The sequence below is a fragment of the Physeter macrocephalus genome, chromosome 11, assembly GCF_002837175.3.
Source record: "Physeter macrocephalus isolate SW-GA chromosome 11, ASM283717v5, whole genome shotgun sequence".
In the NCBI taxonomy this organism is placed as follows: domain Eukaryota; kingdom Metazoa; phylum Chordata; class Mammalia; order Artiodactyla; family Physeteridae; genus Physeter; species Physeter macrocephalus.
In genome coordinates, this window is record NC_041224.1 from 150992479 (window position 1) to 151019139 (window position 26661).

Consider the following 26661-nt stretch of genomic DNA (forward strand, 5'->3'; position numbering starts at 1 on the left):
TGTCAATAATGGGGGAGGCTATGCATATGTGGGGATGGGGGATATGGGAAATCTCTGTACCTTCTCAATTTTGCTGTGAAACAAAAACTGCTCTAAATAAATAAAGTCTTAATTTAAAAAAAAAAATTACCACCTCCCTGCTTTTCACCCTCCACACACACAGCTGTTTCATGTCTCCAAGATTTTCTATGTCTTCCTCCTTTTGCCTAGAAACACATTTCACTGAAATTACTTGTTTAATTAACTCTTTACACTATTGCAGTAATTATCAATAGTTCCAATGATGAATAAAGTTGCTATAAACATCCATGCACAGGGGACTGGCTTTTTTTCATTTTTGTATCCCCTGTGCCCACACAGTACCTAGGACACATACTAACTTCAGTTGGTGGCAAGCGACTGTTAAAGCCATTGGAAGTAACACCTAAGCCAGGAATTCCTAACATTTCTAATTCTGGGAAAATGCAGCAAGGTTAATAACGTCTCTGTGAGCCTCTAGCAGGCTTTTTCATAACCTGAAAAAGAAGGCACAAAAGAAAAGGAGGGAAATATAGAAGGGGAAGCCCAATGTCCCTAAAATGCCTATGACATAGGTTACCCTGCCTTTCCTGGATGACTCAACTCTTGCTCCTCTGAAATCTATTTTCCACACAGCAGCAGTAATGACAGGCACCATTAAATTAATTAAATGAGTTATCTTTGGTAAACTGCTTAGAAGAGTGCCTGATACAGAATCAACACTATAAAAGTATCTGTAAAACAAAACAAAACAAAACCCCCATTTAATTCTCACAACAAGTCTGAATAGGTGCTATTAATACTCTCATTTTATAGCTAAGGAAATCAAAGTATATAGAAGTGAGGTAACTTGCCCAAGGCACATAGCTAGTAACACAGGCATTCTGGCTCTTAATCACTATGCTCTACTGCTCACTGCAATTATATTAAAATTCAGTTCTCTTTGTATCCACAGTGCCTAGCACAGAAACTTGCCCTACAGTCATTGCTCAATAAATGTGTAGATTCAAAGAATGAATGAGTGATTCAAACAAGTGATTCAAGAAGTTAAATGACTAGGCATCTTTTCACCCAAAACTATTATATTCTCTGGAGACTCTCTGGTCCAAAGATGAAATATGTCAGTTGTTATTTGTTACTTCTCCCAAAAGAGAGTAACATGACAAAGAGAGAAAGAGGGAAAATCTTAAACCTCAAAGAAACAGAAAGATAGTGCAGAAACAAAAAATGTATTATGCCCATGGTCAGTCCCTGTCCATCCTGGTGCCCCATCTGATGGAGGCGACAAAGAATATGTCCTGTATGAATGAAAAAATACTGCCTGCAACACTGTAAACAAAGGTTGTTGCAGCCATCAAGCCATCACATTATAGCTGCCCGCGACAGTGAGCCCTGAGGAAACTCAGGATGGAAACAGCATGCCTGCCATTAAGCAGTCAGCCACTGCAGCCACCTCCAGTGATGTACCCTGAGGAGACTCAGGGTGAGAAAGCACAGGATACTGGCCCCAGATAGCTGAGGTGCATATCAAAGGAATGATTTCAATGAACCCAGACTTTTGCAACTTCCCATATACAGAAAAGCACTAAATTCCTTAACTTGAGATGTCTGGTTTTCTTTACTTAACAGTAATCTTTTGATGTTCTGACTACCTGGTCTTTGTTGCAAAAACTCCTATGTATCCTGGCTCCTCCCTTACCCCTCCAGAGCAGACTCTCAGAGCTATCTGAGAGGCTGTGTCCCAGGCTCAAGTCCAGTTTTGTTTGCTAAATAAAACATAACTCTCGACTTTTAGGTTGTGCTTTTTTTTTTTTCAGTCAATACCAACCAAAGACGTTTCAGGCAGTACATGCCAGGATGTACATCAGGGCCTCTTTTTATTGCTCCTAAGCTTCTCTTTCAAATATCTAGGTAGGCATTTGATCTACCTATTCCTGATCCCTCCAGAATTTGGTTTCTCCAGCTGGCTCTCCTGTGGACTAGATGGTTTATTGCAACCAGATTACAACTAGTTATACTAATTATCGTTTTAATTTGTTCTCTTTGTTTCCAAATTATTTGTGCTTTTTGTCTCTCTGCTGCACTATGACTTTGTTAATGTTACTAGCCGTATTACTTATATCCTGTCTATTTTATAAGATTGTTGTCTCCTGCATTACCCCAGGCCCCCAACAAAACTAGTGATGTCTTGAGAGTTAAACCTATATAACTCTATATAGAATAATTGTAATAGTGCAACTCTCGGTATGGGAAGAAGCAACAAGGGAAAACATTTCCTGGATCATAATAAACTAGTAAGATGGGGGACCCAGAGAATTTTAAATTATCAACAGGGCCTAATCCAGAAATTGGCACCTTGAGTGGCATATCAACAGAATCTTTGCCTGATCTAGGAATGAGCCTTCCTAGCACTGTGGGACAAAAATCAGTCATGAAATGTCTCCCAAACGTTGGTCGAATTTATGACCAAGGGGAGGGACTGTGTGTGAAAAGTGTTGCCTGCCATTTTGGTAAACAAAGGATGTTGGTAGCCATCAAGCCATCAAATTACAGCTGCTCCTCACAGTGAGCCCCGAGGGAACTCAGGATGGAGACAAAGGGGCTGACCCACTGCCAAGCCCTGAGCCACTGCAGACACGCCCAGTGGTGCACCCTGAGGGGACTGAGGATGGGAAAGAACAGGATACTGGCCCTAGATAGCTAAGGTGTGTATCAAAGGAACGATTTCAATGAGCCCAGACTTGCATCTTTCCATACATAGAAAAGCCCTAAATTCCCTAACTTGAGATATCTGGTTTTCTATCGTTAACGGTAATCTTTTGATGTTCTGACCACCTGGCCTTTGTCTCAAAACCCCTATATATTCTGGCTCCTCCCTTACCTCTCGGGAGCAGTCCCTCAGAGGTATCTGAGAGGCTGTCTTCCGGGTCTGAAGTCCTCAGAAAGAATGCCAAATAAAACATTTAGATTGTGCATTTTCTTCAGTCGACAGCATCCTTATTCTCTCATTCCAGGATAAGCCTTTTTGCAAGCACTGAATTTGTATGTCCAGTCTCTACTAGATCATGTCTCTACTTGCTCCCTTGCTTTCAAAATGTTTCGATCTCTTAATTTTTGCCTGATATTACAATTTGTATCCTATCTGTTGCCCTCTTTTCAATTTTCTCTTATTCTGCTTCTTGCCCAATATATGGTAACCTGTACATAGCAACAGGCATGAAAACACCATAGTTTTGTACAAGGGGAGAATGACATTATCTAATTTGTTTCTAAGACACTTCCTAAAGGCACTGAATATTTCCTTCGGTCTTTTGTCTGAAATGTTCCACTGAGTCTGACTCTACTGGGAACATATCTTATGAAGGTCCATAAGTCTTTGGATATTCTACCTCTTAAGCATAGTTAGCACATGCCTACCATAATTATCCTCCCACTGAACTGCAAAATTCTTAAAAATAGGGATCATTTCTTATTCTTTATCCTAGTATCAATGATTCCTAATCATAGTGTACATAGTAAACACTAAATGAATATTTTTTAAAACAGCTTCCCTTTATTTCTGAGCCTCCTGAAACCAAGTTTGTTCTGATTCAATCAATCAAGTATAGACAGTTTTCCTCAATAAATAATTTTGCATTTACTCAAATACAATCATTGGCTACTTTGTTGCCTAGTCACATGGCTTTACAAAATGTTTCTATAGTTGAGCATATATCAGCTTGCCTTTCTACTTCTATCTTGAAAAAATTCTTAATAAGACTGATCCTTGAAGCAATCTTTAGAGACACATTCTTTGTATCATATACTTTTCTAACTCTCTGTGTTTTTCCACTTATTCCATCTCCTTGTTTCTGGAATGTTAGTCAGTTTCCTACCATTATATCACATTATGACCAAACTGATTCTTCTCTCTTAAATTGTATTTAGTGGAGAACCTTGTTTATAACTTTTTGAAAGCTGAAATAGACCATGTTACTGGTTATCTTTATATAACATCCTATTATACTTTTCTGATATTCATCAATTTGCCTAGTCATTTCATGAACATTTACTGACCACTCTGTGTCATGTACCAGGCAAGGCATTAGGAAAACAAGAGATGAAATATATATCCTTTTAATCAGAAGAGTTCAGACTGAAGTAGAGGGAATAGGAGACACAAGTAAGGAAGCAAATATAGAAATAACGCTATTTTTTTCTCTCTGTGTTCCCAAAGGACTCTGTGATCTTTCTAGGATCGTTCAGAGCCTGGATTTTTAAGTCACATAGACCTGGATCCAATTCTTTTTTTTTTTAACATCTTTATTGGCGTATAATTGCTTTACAATGGTGTGTTAGTTTCTGCTTTATAACAAAGTGAATCAGCTATACATATACATATATCCCCATATCTCTTCCCTCTTGCATCTCCCTCTTGCATCTCCCTCCCTCCCATCCTCCCTATCCCACCCCTCCAGGTGGTCACAAAGCACCAAGCTGATCTCCCTGTGCTATGTGGCTGCTTCCCACTAGCTATCTATTTTACATTTGGTAGTGTATATATGTCCATGCCACTCTCTCACTTTGTCCAGCTTACCCTTCCCCCTCCCCGTGTCCTCAAGTCCATCCTCCAGTAGGTCTGCGCTGGATCCAATTCTTAACTCTGCCACTTAAAAGAGTTGTGTGATGAGAGTCAAGGTTTTCTCCTTTGCAAAATGGGATAATAACCATTTTATTTATTCCTTGTTGGGAGTAGATGAGACAAAGTGCTTAGTTTGGCAATACATTGACAGACAATAAATGGTGTCTGAGATTCCGGATAAGGGGGCATCTAGCCTGGGTAAAGAAGGCTTCCTGGAGGAGGTGACTCTTGAATCTTAATCAGTGAATAGGAAGGGGAAGGAATCAAGATGGAATCTTAGAGGTTAAGTTTCCACACCAGCATTGAGAACTTTTCATAATCCAATCTCTACCTATCTTAGCAACTTCTTCTCCCTTAACTCTCCTAAATGAACCCTTCCTTCTATCCAGGCTGGTTTATTCACTGATCTCAGAATATGCTTACTTATTTTCTTTTCTCTATTTCTTCTTAGGCCATCCCTGGTTGTGGCACTAGCCTAAAGATTGTCTATAAGAGCAACATAAGTTCTACCTTCTTGTAATTGATCAGTCTGGCCCCCACCCATGCCTCCATTCTTTCACCTTTTCTAGCACAGGGTTAGATTAACATACTTCCCTACACACTTCCTTTGCCCTCCTATTACATCCATGCTCATCATAGTCCTTAACCATCTGCACCTTTGCACTAAGATTTAAGTTTTTACATGTGAATGTCATATCTCCATTGGAACATAACTTCAATGAGGGCTAGACTTCACATAATCAAGAGAAAATAGGGCAAGGATACAGCACTTTTTTCTCAGATCTATTTGGCATACGAAGGGTCAGAAAACTGTTAGCAACCGTCTCAGGGTTAAACACAAAGCACGTGGCAGGTCTGTAGAGGCTTAAATGTTTGGACTTAATGAGGTTTCTTGTTTTTAGGTTCTCACCTTGATACGCTGTCAGGTCTGTCAATAGCAAACTATAAAAACTTTCCACTGCGGATTGTGTTAGTCATAAGATGCCTCAAATCATTCTGTAAATAAGGCATGATATAACAAAATAAAGGTCAGGAGAAAGGCTGGGAGCCAACTCCTTAGACATAGCTACTATACTGGGAGGTAGTATATGGAACACTATAATCAACAGATCTGGGTTAAATTCCTGGCTTTTGAAACTTACTGGCTTTAGAACTTGGGCAAATCCTTAACCTCTCTGAGAGACAATTTCCTCAATTAATAATGTGGATTAATCACCATTTACGGTGGTTTTGAAGAAAAAAAATTTATATATATATAAAAAGTAATTAGCACACTGCCAGAAAGAGAATACTTCCTTAATTATTCATTATTAAAACATTGTACCAATCCATTACCCTCTGCAACTGCTTTAAAGAAAGTAGAAAAATAGAGATTCTGTTTCCTCTTTAAAGGTGGTAATTGGGAGCAACTTGCTGAAACTCACTGATAACTCAGTCCTGAACAAGGAATCCTAATACCCAACATGAAGTAGGGTTGTCTTTATGGCAAATACGTACCTGTTACAGTGAAAAAAAGCTAAATTAGATTCTTGTCATATTTCTTAGAGTAACTGAGTCTTTCCAACATTAAGAACTCTCAATTTGATAAAAGTGGGAGGCTTCCAGACTATAATCAAGCTGGATGCCCATAGAAAGAAGAGTGTTCCATAAAGGATAAAAAGTAAACTCTTCAAACCCTTGAGGGCATTTCATTTGAGACTGTGATTGATTCTTCAGACCACCTACTGTTGGTTCAAGTTGGCAGGAACCATAAAACAACACATGGAATGGGACAAAGAATAATGAACTCTTCTAAGTGGAAGAAACTTACAAAGTCGTCCAGCCTAAGCCTCTCCTTACACGGCTGAGCAAGTAGGCATAGGATAGATGCCAAGCTACGTACCAAGCTTCCTTTTGCCTCACCAGATACTCAGTTCATTTTCATAATTTCCCCAAGATTTTATTTTCCTTGCAGTAAGCAAGATCAGACAGAATAGGTTCATTTGCCTTGCAAAATGGGCCCAAACACTGGAATTACCCAAGACTCTTGCCCCTGACAGAACACTAACACAAAAAGGCAAAAGTATATACATTCTTGCAGTTACCTGATTAAACTATCAGGTCCCTACAAAGGACGCTGTACTGAAACAAAGAGTGACAATGCTGCCTACAAACAGAAATGCATACTTGGAACTAGAGGCTTTTCATATTTCTTCTATAGAAAGAAAGAATGCTATGGGACTACCAAAATCACTGGAAGCTTCTAGTGGTGATAACTGACTTCTTCCCTATGTATCTTCATGATGGCACAGTGAGGAAAAGCGGAGTTAGACTGTGAGACTTCTTAGGAATACCACATAGCAGGTAACTAGCTTTGGGAGGTGATAAACAGAAACTTGGAACCTCGTTAAATGAACCAATCAAACTTCAAATGACTGTTTTTATCCAAGTTTGTGGCTCTACTCATCTAAACTTTTAAGTTTATCAACTTACATGAGTAAAACATGAAAATGCTTAGAAAAAATTAAAAGTCACTAGGTGAATAAATTCATTCATTTTTGAATAATGCACATACAAAACAGAAATTAAACAACTCTGAGGTGAGATATATTAGCATATACAATTATTCTTAATCAGTCCTTTGACGTTTGTGCTAATTCCAGTAATGCAGAAAAATGGTAACACTAGGAACTTCAGGTCTGCAAGATCAATAGGATCAGAAATTTCAGTGAAGAGTGAGCTGAACATTAATCAACACTGTTATGTAAATACCAAAAATGGTGAAGTGATATTACACTAAACTTTTAAAATATTTAGTGACTGGAATATGCAAGAGAATATCAGAGTTCTGCTCTGCTCCAGTCAGGAGATCCTGAAAATACTGTGGATACTGCAGCAAAAGGACCATGTCAAAATACGTTAAATTCTTAAGCAAGAGACAAGAATCAAACTTCAAATCACATCACAAGAGAGCTAATGTAACAACTAGGGATATTTAGGCTGTAGAGGAAGAGACAAAACAGGAGAACAACCAGATGCCTTTAAATACTTGCAAGGCAATCAGAAAATGAACTACCATTGTTTCAGTTGGCCCTAGAAGAACAAGTACCAATGGATGAAAAGTACAGAAAAACAGATTTTGGTTTAATAATAATTTTCCATGTTAGCCTCAAAAGTCAATAACCATTAACAGGGAGAGAAGGAGAAATTTACATAAAATAAGAAAAATGTACCTAAGAGACTTGGGCATACTGAATGAGCCTTTGACAAAAGTTTAGGAGATCATATGAAGCATGACATTAAACCCTGCAGATTAGCAATAAATTACACTCTCATAAGTAAAATTGATTTCCAATTTTTTTATAACAAGAAAGAAGACAAAGTATGGATGATTCAGAAAGCCATATTTTATGAAAAATAATCTATGAGTGGTGGTCAAGCTACTGCAAAATTCCAGATGGGAAAAGATGGACCGGTCTAAGTAGTGATGATGGAAACAGAAAGGAGTGAAAGACTTAAAAAATTATTTCCGATACAGCTCATAGTACTTGATGAGTTGTTGGAGACTCTTGAAATAACAGTATTTAGCAGGATTTACTGTGTTAACCTAACCATTTATCTACTAACAATAAAAACAACAATAGTAGTGAACACACAGTGCTTAGCACACAATGTTCTAAATATTTTACATAGATTAACTGATTTCATTCTCATAACCACAGGAAGCGCACTCTATTGTCATGCACATTTTACATATGAGAAATTAAGTCTAACATCAGTAAAGTTAGTTAATAAATATCAAAGAACTAGTAAGAGGTTAGATACCATTTTTGGACCTACATAAGCCCAAAGCTAAAGCTCTGAATTGATACACTAGACAGCTGTAAAGGAAAGGCAACAAAAGCCAAAGTGGGCAGCATGTAGTACTATTAAGAGCCTAGTGGAGTGAAGTGCGTCAGGAGATAAGAGCAATGTAGGTGAAAGTAAGGATTTGGTAGTATCAGAATCACATGACTGGCTTGTTGGAAGGAAGGAAGAGATGAAAAGGACCAAAGAAACATCTGCAATTGAATCCAAATTCACAGAGATGGGTCCTAGGAATTAACCTTTTATTTAAAAAAAAAAAAAAAAAAAACACCTTGGATAATTTTGAGGCGAAACCAGCTTTGGGAACATCTGTAGTAGATCTCTAAGGTCTCTTTCTGGTTTAACATTCCAGTTGACCGTCTAAATGAATTTCCCAGAAATGAAAGGAGGGAGGGATACTAGCATCAAGAAAACGGCTATGCATTTACAGTCTACACCGTTGATGCTCCCATTTTTACTAAACTGTCTCTCATAGAAACAGGGATAGAGCAGGCAAATGGAAGGAAGGGTGTGGTGTTCACGGGTGCTCGCTAAAAAGCAGGCTTTCCCCCAGGATTTTCTAGTACCATTAGCAGAAAGAAACTCTTCCTGACTATAAATACATGTGGTAATCCGACTGCAAAATGAGGTGGACCCCTCAGATCCGTCTCAGGCTAACGCTGGATGCCAATATAGCCTTCTATGTGCTCACAGCGTTGCAGGAAATATCTCGGTTGGGGTCTGCCTTCTCCGAGGCCAAAAGAATCTGGCTCTGCATTAGAGGTGTCCGCTCTGCAATTACAGCCTCAAGTACCCTACTCCCAGCGATGATCACTTCTGCACATACCTGAGGGTCCTCTAGTGAGATTGATCTCCTCCTCAGTAACCAAGTAATCCACTCTTCCGTTCATATTTTACTCTCGTCTGGCTTCCCAACCTGGGTCAGCGAGGGCTCGCGCAGGCGAAGGTGAAAAATCACCCCGGCGGCGGCCACAGCACCGTACTTTCGGTCTCAGTAGCCCCCGAACCGGAAGAGGAAGTCAGGAGAGCGGTGAGCGCCAGGAGTGCTGGGAGTTGTGGTTCTGGCTGCCGCTCTGAAGCGTTATCTCACCTGGTGGTCAAAGCAAACTGTGAGGTGAGCAAGGAGCGCATTTCTGTCCTGATTTACTATTCGGGGCGGAGTAGTGGGGGGGGGGGGGCGGAGGTGGGGGAGGTAAGAGACATAAATGAATTGATATTGTCAAGGAAAAATGAAAACTAACATCTCCTGCCATCTCAGAAAATCTCACCGAATGTAGAAAAAAAATTATATTATTCGGTAAGCCCTGAACCAGACTGGGATGGGTGTCACAGGCAATTGCTAATGCGATTGCAAAGAAAGAAATCTCACCCTTCTTTATAGACAAGCAGATACAATCCATTACGTGCACGTTCTCATGTAAGAGTACTACGTAACCACACCGGTTGCTGTACCTTCTTTGGTAGGTCACGCTTGGGGTAGCCATTTGTGTTCGTTAATTGCCATTATCGAAGGGAAAAAGAAAACTTTTCTATTTCTGTGACAAGAAGGTACTTTTAGCTTGGAGCAACGAGCCTAGGCTAATTTCTATGGTGCGAGGATATGGGGCACTATCTTCCTGGATACTTAGATTTCAAAGAGCTGGCTCCCAGGACCTTAAGAAAAACTTTACTGAGTTGTACCTGGTAAGAGGCTTGTGTAGCTTTTAAAAAGACTTATACACATATAAAAGAGACATAGGAAGGATTTATAATTACAAATTTGTTCAATTAAATTCTCTGTGAAAGGGGAGAGGGGTAAAGGTCTCTTCCTTTTGGTAACAGGGAAAACAGGGAAAGTTCATTTTTTTTTTTAAGTCCCTGCAGTAAGACTGGTAAACACAGTAGCTTCTGGTTTGATTATTTAGTCTGAATTGGAATGCCTTAATTGGAATTGAACTTTTCAATCTTCCATCAATCCCTGTGGTCTGACTCCAGGTGGTTTCTCAAACCAGAAGCTACTGTGTTTATCAAACAAAACAAGAAAGAGGCAGATTCAGCAGGAAGGCCTCTTATTTGCCAATCCTAAGAGAAGTTAATATGGAATAGTGGAAAGAACACAGGAGGTGATGTTAGAAGACCTGATCTCAAGTTTCAGCTCCATCTTCCAGTTGTCTGGCTTTGATCGGGTAACCTAATATCTCCCAACTGTGTTTCCCCATCTTAAAAAGGGCATAATAGATCTTTAAAATGTTTTTGAAATGAGTAAATGAGATGAAAATTTTAAAAATGACTTCTCAACTTCAAACTCAGATTCATGCCATCCTCAACTTCCAGCCCTCCTCAACACGTGTTAGTTGAATGAGCGAATAAAGTGATCATAATGAAAAACAAAGTATGATAAGTGAAAAAAAAGTAAGTAGGTGATATTGGAGTGCCAAGAGAGAGGACATCAGATAGAAATGGGAAAAGAAAATCAAGAAACTCATTAATGAAGAAATTTTGAAGAAAAATCAAAGTTTCTTGTAGACTATGTGGGGGTGGGGGAGTCACTACTCTGTACCTGGGAAGATTGCCCTTTTCACCTGAGCCCTCAGTTTCAAAAGAAACACAAAGAGCAGTAAAAGAAAAAAGATCACCAAATAAGTCTAGGAAGTGCTGGTAATAAGTGGAGTGACAGATAAGGCATGTAAATTGTCTTTATACCTTAATGTAAGTATAGTTTTTAAGAATGAGGAAACTTGGGCTTCCCTGGTGGAGCAGTGGTTGAGAGTCCGCCTGCCGATGCAGGGGACACGGGTTCGTGCCCTGGTCCGGGAATATCCCACATGCCACAGAGCGGCTGGGCCCATAAGCCATGGCCGCTGAGCCTGCGCGTCCGGAGCCTGTGCTCTGCAACGGGAGAGGCCAGAACAGTGAGAGGCCCGCATACGCCAAAAAAAAAAAGTAGCCACAATTACGGATATTCCTTTATTGTTCCTAGCTTTAACAGGAATGCTCTTAATGTTTCTCTCTTAAGAATATTTACTATGATTACTGCTCGTTAAAGAGAATTCAACAAGGTAGTGAGATCAACACCCAAAAATCAAAGGACATGGATCCACATACAAAATCAATATAGTTTCTTTATGCAAGTAAAAACCAATTAGAAAATGTAATAGAAAGAAGAATACATAGCCAGAATAGTCTCATCTATTTAGAAAATTAAATTCACAGCTAAAAACATTTTGAAAAAGAAAACGAGATGCCTAGATGGTTTCACTGGCAAATTCTATAAAATATTTAAGGAAGAAGTAACACCAATTCTACATAATCACTTCCAGAAAATAAAAAAGAGGAGGGGGCTTCCCTGGTGGCGCAGTGGTTGCGCGTCCGCCTGCCGATGCAGGGGAGCCGGGTTCGCGCCCCAGTCTGGGAGGATTCCACGTGCCGCGGAGCGGCTGGGCCCGTGAGCCATGGCCGCTGGGCCTGCGCGTCCGGAGCCTCTGCTCCGCAACGGGAGAGGCCACGGCAGAGGGAGGCCCGCATACCACCAAAAAAAAAAAAAAAAAAAAGGAAACACTTCCCAATTCATGTTATGAAGTCAACATTATACCAAAACCAGACTGTTGGGGAGGAACAATTTTCCCTTCTTCCCTTCTAGGGTCGTTGGCTAGTTTAATAATTAAATTGACATAAAACAGATTTAACAGGAGGAAAACGTTTAATTATGTATGTATGGGAGCCCCACAAACACATGAGACTCACAGGCAGTCAACTTAGACTCATATGCCATCCTGAGCTAAGGGGTTAGGGGTCTGGGGCTTCAAAGAGGAAGGAGATAATCCACAGGAAGATGAGAAGACCACATGTTTGGTAAACAAACGTTTCCATGCCATGCAGATAAGTCCTTCTGATATAAAAAGTTCTGTCTCATAATAGCTATCTTCCTAGTACAGGCTTCCTACCTAAATCCTTTTGGGCAGTTAAGGAAGAGATAAAAAGATTTTCCTGAGTCTGTTGGGTCATAATTGCCTTCAGCTTAAAACAATCCACATGCCAAAGTGGCACATTTTGGGGTGGTGTATTCTGCTCCCCATCAAGACCAAAACAGTAGAAAGAAAAAAAAAAAATCTGTACACCACAACAGTCTCTAGTGCAACATCCACTGGAAGAGTAAGACTACAGCTCCCAAACTAATGGAACAACAGCAAAACAATAAAATGTTATTAATCCAAAAGAGAACAACAACATCAAGACAGAAATAATTATAACAATAGCACATAAAAGGAAGGCATATTTAAACCCAAATATATTTTAAAATTACATTAAATGTAAATATATTTAATGAGCCAATTAAAAAACAAAACTATTAAAATATTTTCTGTTTATAAGGGATATGCCTAAAACTTAATACAGAAAGGTTGAGATTAAAAAGAAAGCTGGTGAAGCCATATTAATACCCAACAAAATAGGTTGTAAGGGGAAAAAGCATTATCACCACGCAAAGTTTCATTACAATGAAAATTCAATTCACCAAGAAGACATAATAATTCTGAAATTATATGTACCTAATACCACGGTGAAATAGGCAGTCATAATGAGAGATGTTAACACAATTCTCTTGGTAAGAGAACAGACTTAAAAAGTCAAAAACACAGAAATTTGAAAAAACACAAATAACAAACTTGACCAAATGGATATATAAACTTTTAGTATGTACCCAACAACATACTTTTATTATGCACCAAACAGCATACATCATTCATACAAACTGATCATGTGTTAGCTCATCAAGCCAGTCTCAACAAATATCAAAAGAACTCAATGAAAATTTTCTTTGATTACAACACACTCAAGTTAGAAATCAATAAAACATAGTAACTAGAAAATTCCCTATGTTTATAAGTTAAGGAAAAACACTTCTAAATAGCTCATGGATAAATAAAAACAAATTTAATTTGACTGATTATGAATATATTACATATTAAAACTTTCATGACATAGCCATGGCCATGCTTAAAAGGAAATTCATCACATTACAAGCTTATATTACAAAAGTAGATGGAATTAATCATCTTAATCACAGTTTCGAGAGTCAGGATGTCTTTGGTTTATGATTCTCTGCCCAGGCAGTCCATGGCTCAGGGGTCTGAGAGCTAGTCTTGCCCTAGAGAAACAACCTGAGTTTCTACATTAATGATGATATCTATAATAGCAATTTTAGTACATTAATGATGTTACTAACAACAGCAATTTTTTAGTCATCTGACTCTGGTTGATTGGTGTTCAGTTAGCTCAAGATTGAGGTCAGATGGGACAAGAAAGGGAATAGAGTTCTGGATAGAGAGATTAATCAAACTCAATACAGGAACTTTTAGGGGCACTCAGTTTCATCATCACGAAAAATTCAAATTCACCACATAATTAGGTAACAATTCATAACACACTCACCAAAATAGCTTTAAAAAACAAAATGAGGAAAAATACCCCAACCTATAATAGCAAGTATTGGCAAGTATTTGGAGCTTGGGGAACAAAAAACTGTTGGCAGTGTTGACTGAAAGAAAAACGCACAATACAAGAGCTCTTGGTTGACTATCCAGTGTCTCATTGAGGGCTATAGCCCAGGAGACAACCTCCCAGATAGATCTGAAGAACTGCTCTGAAGAGGTAAGGGAAGAGGCTAGTATATATATATAGTATATATATGGCTAAGGAATACGTGCAATCAAGCATGCATCTAGGTAGAAGGTTATTGCTAGTCATGAGGAAGAGACATCTCAGTTAATGATTTTAGTGCTCTTCTGAGTATGGGAAGATGCAAGAATCCAGGTTCATAAAAAATTTTTTCCAAAATATATCTAACTAAGGGCGTGTTTTGCCTGTTTTGCCAAAGCAGAGTGTCTCATCCTGTTCTTTGTCCTGAATTCCTTTCAGGGTGTATTGTAAAGTAAGTGATTGTAGTGGCTAATGACTTGATCCCTATGAGGCAAGAGACAGATGGGCCCCAGGCTGAGCAGCTCCAGACTGTCCCGTTGGGGGACAGGAGCAAGGAGGAGCTGAGCCCTGCCCAGATAAAAGATAAAGAGACCACATATTTCTCATTCTCGAGGTCAAGGAGACCTTCCGGACTATGCATGCGCAGAAAGGCTCCTCGGGGGTCAAAAAGGGAGGGGGCGTCACCCCACAGTAAGTGATGTCAACCTACCCATAGCCCTCTACACTAGAATCCATCTTGGCTAAGAGATGTGCGTGCACACAGGGGACGACCCTGAGATAAACAAATATGGACTAAGAGCCAGGCCACGGCAAGATGACTGGCCAGAGGAAACCCAGAAGAAATGCCCCACGTAAGTGATTCAAACTACCACGAGGGCGCGACTCTTTCTCTGAGTCCACCTGTGTTAAGTTTCTTCACACATACTATTTTTCCTCCTAATAAACACTTTATTTGTTACACTACTTTCCATCTCTTTGTGGAAATTCACTTCTACAAAGCCAACTAGCCACTGGCCTTGTGGCTAGGATTCACCACTCTCACTGCCACAGCCTGAGTTCAGTCTCTGGCCAGAAAACTGAAATCCTGCTTCAAGCCACTGCTGTCCAAGACCACCCAAGATCACCTACAGAACTGGATGGAGGACGACATTCTTTGTTTTAAAGCAGCAGTGCAGAATGTGAAGGGAAGTGGAATATGACACCCCAAAATATGTCTCTTTGGCATAAGGATTATCTTGAGCTGATTGTCTTTAGGAAACACCAGACACGCAAGCTCTGAAAATCAGTACAAGTTACCCTTTTGTGAGGGACACGTACATTTATAAAGGAAATCTCCATTTATAAGTATCTCCCTTTTAGTACCAGGAAGAGAAGGATGATTCTAAATCACAAGAAACTTCTACCAATCGAGAAGGCACCCACTTAAATCTGTGTAACAACCTTACCCTTTTACTGTGTTTTTCCCAGTAACCTCTCATAACTGCCCTCCCCCTCCAACATCCTTCTTCTGTTTTAAGGTGATGGTGGGGAAAGTTTTACTCACATTTCCTGGGTATCTCCCATGTATACAAGAGGTATACATGTTATTAAACTTCTGTTTGTTTTTCTCTTATTAATCTGTATTTTATTACAGAAGGACCTCAGCCAAGAATGTAGAACGGTAAAGGGAAAATTATTTTTTCCTCCCCTACAACTGATTCAATCACTCTGAAAAACAGTTTGGAAATTATCAAATAAAGGTGATAATCCAGCAATTCCTGTCTTGTACACATGCAGCAAGAAAAATATACAAGAATGTTCACAGCAACATTATTTTCACTAACCAAAACTGCCAAGCAACCCAAATGTCTAAGAGTAAAATGGATAAATAAATTATGGTATAATTAGTGGAATACCATACAGAAATGAAAAAATCATGGGGTCAGCAATTATGGCCCATGGACCAAATCTAGTCTAATATCCATTTTTGTCAGTAAAGTTTTATTTGAACACAGCCATGCTCATTTGTTTTTGTCCATGGATGCTTCTGTGATACAACACCAGATTTCAATAGTTGTGAAAGAGTGTAGCTCACAAAGCCTAAAACACTTACTACCTGGCTCCTTACAGGAAAAGCTTGCTGACCCTTAATTTAGAGCTGAAATAGAGATGAATTTCACATACATAATACTGGGGGGAGAAAAAGACAACATAATGATAAGGCAACCTACTGAATGAAAGAAAATAAGTGCAAATCATATAACTCATAAAAGGTTAATATCCAAAATACATAAAGAACTCTTACAACCCAGTAGCCCCCCCCCCCCAAAAAAAAATCTGCTTAAAAAATGGGCAGAGGATCAGAACATTTTTCCAAAGAAGACATACAGATGACCAACAGGTAGATGAAAAGATGCTCAACATCACTAATCATCAGGAAAATGCAAATCAAAACCACAATGAGATATCACCTCATACTTGTTAGAATGGCTATTATCAACAGGACAAGAGATGACAACTGATGGAGAGGATGTGGAAAAAGGGAGTCCCTGTGCACTGCTGGTGGGAATATAAATTGGTACAGCTACTGTGGAAAACACTATGGAGATTCCTGCAAAAAATGGAAAATAGAGTTACCATATGGCCCAGGAATTTCACCTCTGGGTATTTATCTGAAGGAAATGAAATCACTATCTTGAAGAGGTATCTGCACCCCATGTTCACCACAGCATTATTCACAGTAGCCAAGACATGGAAACAACCTAAGTGTCCATTGATGGGTAATGGATAAAGAAACTGTGATGTGTATATACAATGGAATATTATTCAGCCATTAAAAAAATGAAATCTTGCCATTTTTAAAAAATTTATTTATTTATGTATTTATTTTATTTTTGGCTGTGTTCGGTCTTCGTTTCTGTGCGAGGGCTTTCTCTAGTTGCGGCGAGCGGGGGCCACTCTTCATCGCGGTGCGCGGGCCTCTCACTGTTGTGGGATCTTCTCGGACCGGGGCACGAACCCATGTCCCCTGCATTGGCAGGCGGACTCTCAACCACTGCGCCACCAGGGAAGCCCCGCCATTTTTGACAATAGGGATGGACCTCCCCATTTTGACAACAGGATTATGCTACGTGAAATAAGTCAGGCAAAGAAAGACAAATACTGTTTGATTTCACCTACATGTGAAACCTGAAAAACAAAACAAATGAACAAACAACAAAACAGAAACAGAGTCATACATACAGAGAACAAACAAGTAGTTGCCATAGGGAAGGGGGGAGGGAGGAGGAGAGAAATGGATAAGAAAATTAAGAGGTACAAACTACCAGTTACAAAATAAATGAGTTATGGGTATGAAACATACAGTGTGGGGAATACAGTCAGTAATGATCTCACTTGTATGTGGAAATTTAAAAAACACACAAACAAACAAAAAAACCAAGCTCACAGATACAGAGAACAGACTGGTGGTTGGTACTGTAATTATTCTGATTTTCATTATCTGAATCCTAAAAAACAAGGTCATGATATTTACAATGTTAAAAATTAAACAAGCACTATTTCTTTACAAACTACAACAGTCAAGCAAAGGTTTAAAAAAAAGACTGTTAATGCTCAGGATTACAATGCACTTCGTTGTACACTTAAATCATATTACTTGGAGTGATGCAAAAGCAGATAATCTATTACTGTGGATCCACAGTTGTGAGCATTAGGACTCAGGAGAAAAAAAGAGCAACAGCCATAATGAAGGCAGATGAGCTATGTCATATCTATTTCACACTAGAAATTGAAAGCTATTGCTTTCGGCTTATTTGTTTAAGCCCACCTCATGGGTTCCGTACTTTCTTTTCAACCTTCCATACCCACGACTGAAAAGCAGGAATTCTTACGTACTGGGACACTGCATTTTCAGTCCTAAAATCAGGACAGCTCCAGGCAGCCTAAAACAGCTGGCCACTCTGAAGCAATACCGTCCTTTTCCACCCTCCTCAAAACTTCTCAGCTGTACTTATCCTTGATCTTTCTTAACTGAATTTGTCCTCCCAACCACAGTCTTAACCCCCAGCCCTTGACCTCAGCAATCTTTCCCTCGACTTCTACTTAATCTCAACCTCTCAACCCTTGTAACAACTGTCAGCCTCAACCAATCTTACCTTCTCAGTTCCTCTCAAATTTAATCCACCTTACCCTCTCAATCTTATTTGAACTCAACCTCACCTAAACACTGACTCTTGACTTCACCTGAGTCTGACTTCTCAACATCAACCAACCTGGACATCTCAATCTCAGGAGGTCTTGTTCTCTGATCCTTCTCACCTCAACTTTGTCCTCTCAGCCTCCTTCCATAGACCTTGACCAATCTCATCCTCTTAACTTCAATAAACCTCATTTCTCCCAACTTTATTCTCTTTACTTCGACCCCCTCGTCTAGACCTCTTCTGTTACTGCAATCTCCCTCACTCTCTCTTGCTATGAAAATTTACCCAGTCCTCAAAACCAAAGCCTCAAGTCATCTGATATTTATTGAGATTTTAATATCATATATGTCACTATCAATTTGCTGCTAAAAATTTTTCTGGAACCCATTCATTTCTATCTTCATTGCAAATGTTTTATTTCAGATTCCATTATTGTTCACCTATACTACTGCCAAAGTGTCTTAACAGGTCTCTCCATCTCCACTTGAAACAATCTCTTCCCTCCTGTCTTGCTCCCCCAATCTCCCCTCTATGTTAGCCACTCTGTGTTATATTATATTAATCATTTCCATCATTTAGCTAACTCTTACTCATTCTTAACCTTAATTCAAAGGTTGATACCTCTAGCAGACCTTTTCTGATACCCCTTTCCGAAGTCTAAACCGTATGCCTCTCCTTGAAGTTCTAGTAATGTTTTACGCAGCATTCCAATATAGCATTTCATTGGGCATTGTTATATTGTGTGTTTGGATACATTTTCATATTAGATGTCTCCCAGCCTTGATGATGCAATAAGCTTTATAAGAACCAGTTTCTTGAATCTTTATCTGTAGGATCTAACACATGATAAACACATGACAAATATTCAATTATTTTTCAAATATGTACATGACATCCCATTTCCAAAAGTCAGATTATTATAACTTTCATCTTAAAGCAAAAGGGAAAAAATTCCTTAATAAAATAATTGGAATGCTAACAGAAACTTTAAAACTCAGTTATAATTGCTCTATTCCCTCATAGAAAGTATATATTCCTTTTAAATTTACTATTTTTTCTAATACCTACTGTCTTTAAGACTAGCTAGCATTGGTATTTGTCTTAAACCATAAAATCAACTGAAAAAATTAAATAGGCCTTTAATACTCTCCCACCAACATTACTGAGGTCTGCTAATGAAATACAGCTGACCCTTGAAAACAAGAGTTTGAACCTCGGGGGTCCACTTATACAAGGATTTTCCTCAATAAATAACAGTTGGCCCGCCATATCTGTGAGTTCTGCATCCGTGGATTCAAACAACTGCAGATCGTGTAGTACTGCAGTATTTATTGAAAAAATTCCCAAGATATGGGAGCAACCCCAGAACATACATGTACACATGTCAAACTCCAATGACAGTTCTTACTTTAATCTTTACAGCATCATAACGGATTTGTGAAAACTCACGAAGACCAAAAGAACCTCCAACAATCAGCAACTGAAACAAGACAGGGAAACAATTAAACAAAATAGAAGGGCAGAATTCAGTCTATCTATACATTACTTATCTGAACACCAACAGTGGCAGATTATACAAAATCCTATAGATTATTTTCCCTGGTGAGTTACTATTCATCTTTTCAGAGTAGATATAGTACACACTATCACTGGGAAACATTTTAGCACATGAGCAAATACCAAAATCATTACCCCCTACCTGTAACTTGACCTTATGATTTAAATATCACCATCACAAGCATTATATTAGTTGATTCTTACCAAAGACCTATGAGCTAAGGGAAAAAAATACACTTAATAGATGAGGAAATAAAAGCACAGCCAACTAAACGACTTGCCCATGATTGTAATGGGTAAATCCAGGAATAAAATCCTGGCCTTGCTTCTTCAAGACTAGAATTCTTTCAATTTTATGATTTTGCAAAATAGGCCAATTAGAGAGCATTTTTCTCCATTTTCTATCCAAGTGATAAAACAATCTCATGAAATGTGTTACCCTTCTCAGTATGTGGTACACCTTAAAAGAGGCCATGAATTGCCATTGCTGCTTTAGCATCCCCTACGATAATCTAATGGGCTTTACTCTCATCCTGAAGCTGTAAAAGTCTAGCAATTTGGAAAAAAATTAAGTTTGATCCCTACCATCAATATATTAATATTACCAATAAAAGTAATACAAACAGATAAAAACAATGTAAAATATAATATTCTATAATTTTGAAGTTGGAATACCAACAAAACCTTGAGGCTATGAATTTAAAAACCCAATAAATCTGACCACATAAAAATTTAGTCTCTTAACCTGCAAATAAATGAAATAAAAATGACATCAAATCAAAAGACAACAAACCAGGAAAAATATCTGTTATATATAACCAGCTAATACTTCCAATGTCAATATGTAATCATTCTTTGTATAAGTAAAGTAACTTTTTTGTCTCTTGGTTTCAATGAAAATGAGACATGCTGGGACCTGGGACCCTTTGCTGCAGTGCTTGCACGTGTACAAACTTCTCCTCCAGCAACAAAATGCAGAGAAACTAAAAGGGACTAAAAATTACTGCAAGCATGCACAGTTGGGGCAAATTATGCACAATAAGATACAAAAAGACCAAAAACCCAACTGCCACTTCTGAAGAGCCGGGAGCAAAAACAGGGTGTCAGGAGTAAAAGCAGGGTACTGCACATGCCCCCTACACTCAACACCGTGAAAGGGGTGGGCAGACCACCTAAGCCACCCCTATAGCCCCACCCATGGACACATCCATACGCTCTCCCCTTATAAGGAATCAGCTGGCCCCCACCCTAGGGGTTCGAGCGAGCGAGGGAACCTGTTACCTGTTTTCGCTCCCCCCTGCTAATAAAGTCTTGCCTGAATTTCTTGTCTGGCCTCTTATCAATATGTATTGATTAAGGAAGGCCAAGAACCCCGGTTGGTAACAAAAAGACACACCTGTGATTTTCCTAACTCCTCTCAGTCTCCCTTTATTCATTCTTCCTCACCTTCCCATCTCAAATTGTTGGAGTATCTCAAAAGGCTCAGTCTTCCCACCTTTTTTACCTATTCACAACCAAAAGAGTCCCTAGGTGATGCCATCCAGTTCCATGGATTTAAATAGCCCCTATAACCTAACAACTTCCAAATGTACATTTTCAGTGGGAAACATCCCACTGAAATGAAGACCTGCCCTCCGGTTGACATCTCCACTTGAAAGTTTTTTTTTTTTACAGGTATATATAAATTAACATGAAAAAAATTCTTGATTTTTTACCCCAACACTCTTTCTGCCCCAATCGGCTGCTCATCAATCTTCCACATCCCAATTAAGGTCAATACTTTCATCCAATTACTCAACCCAGCTTCTCTGGAGTCATCTTTAGCTCCTCTAATTCCTATCTCACATCTAATCCATCCCTGAGTTCTGTCAAAATATTTCTTGAATCTGACAATTTCTGACTATATCTTCTTCTACTATTCTAGTCCAGGCCACCATCATCTCTTTTCTGTGCCACTGCCATCACAATACCCACATGTTACATAATAAAGAATTTGTCTGGTCTTGGTCCTGGGTTATTGGGAGGGAGCTACTCACTTGGAATTTCCTGAGTGACAGGAGCATCTTTGTTATTGGGACCACAACTGAGTTTATGCCAATGAGATGACTCATTGTGGGTCCCTAGATAGTCACAGCATAGAGGCTGGTCATGCTGGGATGATCAACCGTGTGACTAGAGGGTGGGGGCCTTGAGCCATGTGATAGCCACCTGACCTCCTGACCTCCAAGGAGGAAAGGGGGGCAGGAGATTGAGTTCAGTCACACAGCCAATGATCCAATCAACCATAGACGATGAAAATCCCTACAATAAAATCCCAATAAAAAACTCTTGATGAGCTTCCTGGTTGGTGAACACATCAATGTGCTGGGATGGTGGCATACCCTGATTCCACAGGGAGAAAACAAGGAAACTCTGCCTTTGGGACCCTCCCCAGACCTTGCCCTAAGGGCCTCTGCTTTCAGCTGTTCCTAATTCATAACCATTATGATAAAACACTAATCCTAACTATAGTGCTTTCCTGAGTTCTGAGCCATTCTACTGAATTATTGAACCTGAGGGGCTATCAGGAACCACTGAATTTGTAACCAGTTGATCAGAAGCACAGGTGGCTTAATATCACAGAGCTTTCAGCTGGTGTCTGATAAGGGGAGTTTTATGGAGAACTGTGCACTTAATCTATGAAGTCTGCACTAATGCTACATAGTGTTAAAATTGCACTGTACTACCGACCACTCATTACCATGGTATCTACACTCCTAGCCAAATATCTTCATTTCTGCACTAGATCCCAATCATCTTTTATTGGGCCCGTGAGCCATGGCCGCTGAGCCTGCGCGTCCGGAGCCTGTGCTCCGCAACGGGAGAGGCCACAACAGTGAGAGGCCCGCGTACCGAAAAAATAAATAAATAAATAAATAAATAAAATAAAATAAAAATTCACTTGTTATAAGAAGAATCAGGAAACAGCAACTTGAATTAGGAAAGACTATCAAGTGACGTTAACAAAGATTTTAAAGGTACCATCATCAAAGTGCCTCAAAGAGCAATAAACAAATGAAAAATTAGAATATTTCAGCAAAGACCAAAAAAAAAAGGTGACATCAGTGAAACAGAGTAAGAATCTCCAAAAACCTTCTCCATTAAAGCAATGAAAACACTGGCAAAAGTTGTGAAATCTACTTTTTCAGAACTTTGGAAATTAAAAAAGGCCTACAGTAATGTTGGGAACATTTACATAAGAAGAATGACTGAATCTCGGTTAAAGCAGAAAGCTTGGTGGCATTTTTAGCCTACCTATTCCCACGTCTCGACCCCAGCTCCTTGGTAAACATGAAAACCAACAGTCTAAAATCAGGATATAAAGCAGTAACCACTAGAAGGGGCATAATGGGGTGGAGCTCCTTGAAGTCTTATTCCCTGAGAAGTTTCATTATTTGACCAGTCTGGTGGTTCCCTGCAAGACCCACTCGCAAGGCCGTCTTTAGTTTTCCTGACTTGGAGCTCAACTAGTGCAAACAGACTTCTCCCTGGAAGTGTTTGCTGAAAAAATTCAGAGGCCATTGTTTAACATCATACTGCCTGAGGTGGTAGATAACAGGGCAAGGAATAGCCTAACCAATAAACTCAAAAGGAAAACAGGAGGCATGAGGTGTCCACAGAGGACTCTGAAAAGCTCAAACATATTCCTGACACTCTGGAAGGACATGCACATGAGCAGAACTGTCCACATGCCCAGAGCAGTGTGTAAGCTCAGGAGAGATCAGAGAAGGCCCTAAACACTCACCTATGGCTAACCTAGAGGCTCTCAGCAAGCAAGAAGTAACAGCTTAAGGCAGAGTTTGTAACCTGCCTGAGTACTGAAGGCATGCCCAAACACACAGAGCCCCTTGACAAACACTGGGAAACTTACTGGCTCCAGGTGTTTAAGAAAACCTCTGCACAATAAAAAGAAAAACAGCCCCATTTAAAAATGGGCAAAGGACTTGAATAGACATTTCCCCAAAGAAGATATACAGATAACCAATAATCCATTGTATGAACAAATGTCCTGCATCATTAGTCATTAGGGAAATGCAAATCAAAACCACTGAGATACTACTTCACACCCACTAGTAAGGGTTTAATTTAAAAAAAATAGTGGACAATGAAAACTGTTGGCAAGAATGGAAAAATCAGAAGCCTCATATATTGCTAGTGGGAATGTAAAATGATGTAGTTTTTGGGAAACAGCTTGGCAGTTCCTCAAAATGTTAAACATGGAGTTACCATATGACCCAGCAATTCTACTACTAGGTATTTACTCAAGAGAAATGAAAACACATCCATACAAAAATCTGTACATGAATGTTCATAGCAGCATTATTCATAATAGCCAAGAAATGAAAACAACCTAAATGTTCATCTATGAAAAATAAATATTCCAACAGATGGAATATTATTTAGCCATTAAAAGGAATGACGTTTTGATACATGTTACATGAATGAACCTTGAAAACATTATGCTAAGTGAACAAGGTCAGTCACAAAAGACCATAAGTTGTATTATTCTATGAAATCTATAGACAAAAGTAGATTAGTGGTTAACTAGGATGGGAAAAGGGTAGGGGACAACAGGAAGTGTCTACTTGTGAGTATGGTGTTTCTCTTAGGGTGATGAAAATGTTCTAAAATTAGACTGTGGTGATAGTTGCATAACACTGAATAAACTAAAGACAACTGAACAGAAAACATTAAATGGGCTAATTTTTTAGAATGTAGAAACCAGTAGTCACTGGTCAGATTAGAAAGGGAAATTCTGGGGACTAAATGCGCAGTGTGGAAACTGAAACAACAAATATACTCTCTTTCTCAAGTGGTTTGGGAGACAACAAATACATTCTCTTTTTCAAGTGGTTTGGGAGAGCAGGGAAGGAGAGTATTATTGGCCTATACCTGGTACTCTAAGTCCTCTTCTGTATGTTGCTGAATAAAGATTCTTATGAAGCAAGCATTAACATTTATCTAAAAGAGGAAATAATTTTAACTTGAAGTATAGTAGTACACTATAGTAATTATGGAATATTTGACTGATACATGATGAAGACGATGTATCTTTTGAGTTCTTTCTAGTAGTGTTGGGTTTCAGAGTACTGAATTCAACATTTTCCTCTACAAAAGTAGTTATATGTCTAGGACCCATATTTTGAAACAGTACAGACCTAGGTCCAGTATAGTACAGGTCCAATACAGACACAGAGACCAGTATAGAGAAATACACTTGGGAAGAAGTCTACTGGGGTAGTCTCCATTCCATGAAATAAAACAAATGAGGGAAACCTTAGAAGGTACTTTAATACTACTGGTTTTAAGAGCTTAGCTTTGATGATTTTGAAAGATAAGAAACAAAATCAAAGTGTCTTCCAGTGGGACATACAGGTGACCTCAAGTTAGTGACTACAATCACAGTTATTTCTGAATGGATCAAGTTAGTGACTACAATCACAGTATTTCTGAATGGATCTCTATTTTGTGGCAGGGGAATCTACAGGGAGGATAGTTTTTACACATTCCCCGTCAGCTACACAAATATAATTACTGCACTGTCTTATAAACAGTTTTCTTTAAACTTTAAAAAATATAGATAAAAAGGAGTTTCCAAAGTTTAGAAAGAAATCCACATTCATCAAAGATGAGTAAAAAACTCATTACTTTTCTAAGGCCCTTCTTTCGTTTAGTCCTGCTTAAATGCAAAAGCTGGTAACTTCACCTGTACCAAATCCATACCAAAGTAATAAACTATTGAAAAGAAAGTGGACTTTGTCCACATGCTTTATATTTAAATTGTTTCATTTACTATGACATCAAGGCTTGCTGAAGCAAAGTAACTTGCCAAGGTCAAACTGAAAAGAAAATGAGTGGTCTCGCTGGATTCCAACTCGGGTTGGTGTTGTGTTAAGCCAACATCGATCTAAATTTTCAAGACGAACGCGACCTTCTGGGAACTCAGTGTAGGAGTGGATGCAAACAAATAGACACAAAACTACTTTCAACGTGCTTTAAAAATATCAACTATAATTCAGCGACCATCGTTTGAGGGCTGCTACAATGTGCTACATTCAACTCACAAGGATTTATTTAACTCATAACAACCCTGGAAGAATTAAGCCAGTTCACAAACTAAGAAGCTGAAACCGGAAGATGCCCGAAAATGTATAGTTAAATTAAGTAAATACAACCAGTTCCAATGATGCAGAGTATCGTCAAGCTGTAGCTGGGGGCGGGCGGGCGCGGAGCGGGGGAGGATGGAAGTTTAGTAATCATCCAGACTTGGGTTAAAATCTGGTTCTGACATCACTCTCAGAAGCACATCCAGGTAACTACCAAAGAGGTAAGAGGGGGACTCGAGATCCCACTACCAGCGCGGGGAGAAACTAGGAGACTAGGACTGCCTAAACGCCAGCCCCTTCCTAGCCCAGACTGCCGTTCCGGGTCGCACGCGTTACAGTTTCACAGAACTCTCCTTCCAGCCTGACTTGTGGTCCCACCCTTTCCGGAATCCCTCCCCCACTTTTTTCTCACTGCGCTCACCAACACGGGAACTCCGTACGAAGGGTCTTATTCTTGCGCAGGGCGCGCATCACCGCGTGGGCGAACATGACTGAACTCTCCGAGCCGCTTGGAAGCCCACCCGAACAGGCCAGCGTGGCCTTCCGAATCTAAGTGGCTCAGGATCCCTCCGCCGGAGTACGTCCTTTACTAACCTTTCCTTTGCCTCCCAGTGCGGGGCCCTTCCACATAGATCACCGCCAGGCAAAAGCAATCGATCCGTAGTAACATACTCACGCTTCCCCGCGGAAATTCGAGCGTCAGAGGTTTGGTCCGGCAAGCTGGTTTGCAATCGGGACTTAGGGACTTAAGTCGTGTTTGTAGTAATCGTCAAAGGATATAGAAACCTGTACCTCCTGTGTTCTGGGTCTCTTCTTAGAACACTCCCTGGCACAT

General features: G+C 39.5%; 1 protein-coding gene across 1 annotated transcript in view; it reads right to left on the reverse strand.

The window, feature by feature from the left end:
- The window catches only part of SYNJ2BP (synaptojanin 2 binding protein), a 43369-nt gene extending 33808 nt beyond the window's left edge, over positions 1–9561 (reverse strand). Inside the window, exon 1 of the mRNA XM_028496102.2 lies at positions 9312–9561. Within this exon, the coding sequence (XP_028351903.1) occupies positions 9312–9375 (64 nt within the window). The 5' untranslated portion in view covers positions 9376–9561. The remainder of the gene's footprint in view (positions 1–9311) is intronic.
- Between the last annotated feature and the right edge of the window lie 17100 nt (positions 9562–26661).